This window comes from Bidens hawaiensis, unplaced genomic scaffold, assembly GCF_021521415.1.
Source record: "Bidens hawaiensis isolate Kalapana, Puna unplaced genomic scaffold, B.hawaiensis_p1.1 tig00018487_1, whole genome shotgun sequence".
Taxonomy (NCBI): domain Eukaryota; kingdom Viridiplantae; phylum Streptophyta; class Magnoliopsida; order Asterales; family Asteraceae; genus Bidens; species Bidens hawaiensis.
The window spans coordinates 429,458-433,738 of record NW_027492795.1 but is presented as its reverse complement, the minus strand read 5'-3'; the positions used below and the strand labels follow the sequence as shown (position 1 = coordinate 433,738).

General features: G+C 33.6%; 1 protein-coding gene across 1 annotated transcript; it reads right to left on the bottom strand.

Annotated features, from left to right (window-relative positions):
- Positions 1-489: 489 nt before the first annotated feature.
- On the bottom strand, positions 490-3,426 carry LOC143556256 (hypothetical protein At1g04090-like). The gene is made up of 2 exons (XM_077045628.1): positions 3,277-3,426; positions 490-2,080 (listed from the first exon to the last, which is right to left on the bottom strand). The coding sequence occupies exons 1-2, from the start codon at positions 3,398-3,400 to the stop codon at positions 570-572; spliced, it is 1,635 nt and encodes a 544-aa protein (XP_076901743.1). The 5' UTR covers positions 3,401-3,426; the 3' UTR covers positions 490-569.
- Between the last annotated feature and the right edge of the window lie 855 nt (positions 3,427-4,281).

The following is a 4,281-nucleotide window of genomic DNA, read 5'->3' as shown; positions in this document are numbered from 1 at the left end:
AACTGAGTGAAAATATACTATATGATAGTTATTAACGCATTTCCTTCCGTCGTTGTATATTCATTAACTTATAATTAAAACAAGTCTGGTATATATCATAAAATATGTGTATATCTCATATAAGAGAGGGTAAGCTTAGACTTTAAGAGACCCAAGATACTTTTTACTCTTTTACTCGATATGTCAACTTGTTTATAACCCGTTTACATGTGTACAACACATCATTTAACATGTTTGCATTTTGATTACAACTAGTCAATTATTTGACTCGTTTAGATAAATGAGTTGTATTAGAGAGATAATTTTAAATGTTTATGAATTATGATTGATATATTTTATACGGATAACGGAATAAGTATAATTGATACATTGTAACCAACATAAATTATACCATTACTTCTTCCATTTTACATGATTAAAATTATTTTACAATATACTATAATTTTAAGTGGTAATTAAGTTATCTAGTATCTAAAAAGCATAAACTACTTTAATATATAATATAACTTGAAAATGGATGTACCTTTAAGGTTTGATCAACCAATTTAAAGTTTCAAATCAATTAATAATCAAACATCCTCATCACCACTCCAATTATTTTTCACTTTTGGCCCTGTTGGTCCATCTTCACCCAACATTTCTCTTGGTACACTCTCCACTAATCTCTCAAATGCTTTCTTTAATTTCCATATCATCACACTCTTCAACTTTTTAACTTCTTTATCAACATCATAATCAATTTTAGGACCCCATTTTCTCTCATAATTCAACCATGGTGGTTCAACCACCACCTTCTCCGCCAAGTATTCCGCCGCGATCACCACCGCCCTAACACCCGTATCCATCATCTTATCGCTCTTGGCCGTGTCGTCTCTAACTCCAACATCCGACCCTCCCGAGCCAAGCAGAACACACCCGGGTTTTGGGTATGACGCGTGCCCATGTAGTGACGCGTAAACCACGGGTTTATTACCCGTGTGGTACTCGAGTGCTGAAGCACTCACCCATTTACCCCAACTATGTTGTGAAAAGAAAACACTATTTAACTCCCCATTTATATTACTTATTCTTAATGTGACATGCTCCCAATCACCTACATGTTCACCCAACTTTCCTAATGAAAGATTTACAAATTTCACTTTTGCCCTTGATCCTCCGTTAAAAGGGTAGAAAACCCAAACGGCAATATCGGTAAATAGTCCACCCGACATGGGTTTAACATGGAAATAAGCACACGCTTCTTGTAAATCACCTTTCTTGACTCTATCTTTGCTTGAACCATCAAGTGGAAGGTCTAGCCAATATGTGTCATCGTTTGAACCACCTTGCGGAAGGTTGAGCCCGTTTGTATCAACTCGGTTAGGTTTGGACTCGTCTCCTTTGTGGTACAACAATGCACCGTTTTGGAAAAACCAATCAACGGACGAGGGTAGGTATTGTTCATCAGGATGGAAATAAATAACCGGAGAATAAGTTTGAATCAATGCTTTGATTTGATTCAAATTCGGCATTGAGTTTGCTAAACTACCCTTCAAATTTACCACATTTCCATTTCCAACTAGAAAACCGCCCACGGAACGATATGCGTTTAACCTATTAAGATAAAGATCTTTCTCATTTTCCAAAATGGTTGTACTGTTTGTTGTGTCCGTGAGGTCTGCACGGACACAACTGACTTTATCAAGTGGTGGCTTCACTGGTGAGCCAGTAACTATGTACCCGACGGCCTTATAGCCGTCGGGCGCATTCGGAAGCCAGATGTAGCCTTCTCCACCTTTTGTTATGTCTAAAGACTCGCTACTCCACAAAAGAGTGTAATCAATAGGTAACTTTAGAGTGGGTTTTGAAGAGCCATTTGATATATCTTTGCCCACAAGAATGTGCCCACAAAGTGGGATGTTGTTTGGTTGGACATAAGATCCTAAACTTGAAAAGCCTTGTGGGATTGCAATCGGGTCATAAAATGTTACCCCAAGATTATCGGGTCCTCCTTCATTTGTTACCCATATTTTGTTTAATGTGGTTACATGACTCACTTGTAATCCTCCTAAATCTATTGTTCCACTTGCAAACCCTCCACCTAGAAAATAAAAAAATGCAAATACCCAAAATTAACAAAATGTTACATAAACCAATTATATAAAAAAAAGGCAAGTAACATAAACACGCAATTTAAAATATACGTAATTTTTGATACATTTGGAGTTATAGGTCTACTAGATATAGACGAAAAAAAGTCTTGTGGAGTCGGACGGATATAGCAACGACGAAGCGTTATACGTAGTTTGCCCGACTCTTGTACCCAGTGTTGTAAAAATCGCTAGTCGTTAGTCGGGCGGTGGGGACTAGCGATTAATCAGAATTAATCAGATCAGAATTTAGTGTATAATTTTCAGTTTTATATACACACACATTTTTGTATGTGATTTTTAGTTTTATACATACACAAACACATTTTGGTCGGATATGGGCTGGAATCTCGTTGTAAACCACTAATTTTTGTAGGAACCTCGTCGAAAACCGTTGATCTTGGCCGGAATCTCTCCGAAACCACTGATTTTGACCAAAACTTCATCAGGAAAAACCGATTAATTCTTATTTGGCCGGATTTGACCATTGATTGATTAATTGGCCGTTACAAAATTAATCAGTGAAGTGGGGACTGACAATTAATTGGTGTCTAACCGGGAATTTTGCAACACTACTTATACCAAAAGTTAATTCAAACACTTTCATTACTTGTCATTAGTTCACACATTCCTTTATCAATCTAAATCTAACCTTTTCTTCTCTTCAACATCAATTGTTACGCGTACTATTTTATACCAATAATCCTAAATTATTTTTGTACACGGAACGTCTCTTTAAAAGGCAAATGCCCTCTATCAAGTAATTCCAATTGTAACTTTATTCTTTGGATTTTATATTTCAAGATTTGAGCTTTATCTTTCAAGATGTAGCTACACTTTTCTTTTAGTACTAAAATAAATAAATAAATAAAATAATAAAAATTAATTACAAGAATGATTCATGTTTTGTCATGTATTTAGAAACTTTAGAAACTACCTGTAAAATTGGATAATATGAAAATGATATGATGCAAGGCTCAAATATTTGGAATATCCAAACACCCAAATCATACTAATAAAGACGATGATGAACAACAAGAGATTCCACAATTCAGTTCTCATATAATGATGTTGGTAATGTAACTATGTCTATGCATACATACAACGCACACAAATATAATATATGTATATATAAAGAGAGGAGTACCATGAGGCCATTTGGGTAAAGGAGAAGGAAGCTTGAAGGCGTCCTGTGAATCCACCATTGTTGGCCCGTTGAAGCAGAGAATGAAGAACAGAGAGAGGAGGGTAGTGGTGACTGAGGAGTGCATCTTTTGTAAGGAAAGAGATTTGGTGAACTACAAATGATGATATTGTCAACATACCCATTAAAAGAAACAAATACCAAATATAAAAAGTTGAATGGGCTTTTTGTTTATTTAATTTCAAAGTTATATAATATTAACTTTTATTATAAACAAATATAACAAAAAAAGGTAAATTTAATAATATAAATAAATCATAATAAAATACCTAATGGATTAATAAGGTATAAATAATGATAAACAAAGATTTACAATTCATAAATCTATAAAACTCGTTTAGATACAACATTTGATAGTGACCTGTATGATTAGAAGAAATGTTAAGATACCTTATAAGAGGTATAAATAATGATAAACAAAGATTTACAATTCATAAATCTATAAAACTCGTTTAGATACAACATTTGATAGTGACCTGTATGATTAGAAGAAATGTTAAGATACCTTATAAGACCATCTTCGATAGTTGGTTTATCTTGATTCAAATAAACTCAAAAACCACCTAAATCATTGGAGTGGTTGGTTCAAATCAAAAACACGGTTTGAGGTTTTATTTTTCAAACCACCAAAAACCACTCTTTATGGGCCCAAACACTCCCCCACCCACATATAGCCCATATATATATATATATATATATATATTTATAGAATATATTAAAATATTATAAATATGTACATATTTTACATATTTTTTATATTTATTTCAAAAATGATGTATTTTTTGTTTGTGTACTTTTTATGTGACGACTAGTTTAACGGTTAAATTTTTAACGACTAGTTTTTTAAACGATTTTATTATCTGATATCCAAGCGTACATGGAGATGTTCAAGGATTTATGTAACAATGAAGCTCATCATGCACTTCGGAATGATTTAATGAAACATTT

Bases quoted from the DNA above. Each gene is read 5' to 3' on its own strand.
- LOC143556256 (XM_077045628.1), bottom strand. From the start codon at position 3,400: ATGCACTCCTCAGTCACCACTACCCTCCTCTCTCTGTTCTTCATTCTC. The intron at 2,081-3,276 runs GTACTCCTCTCT...TTTATTTTCTAG, and splicing joins TTTACCCAAATGGCCTCATG to GTGGAGGGTTTGCAAGTGGA.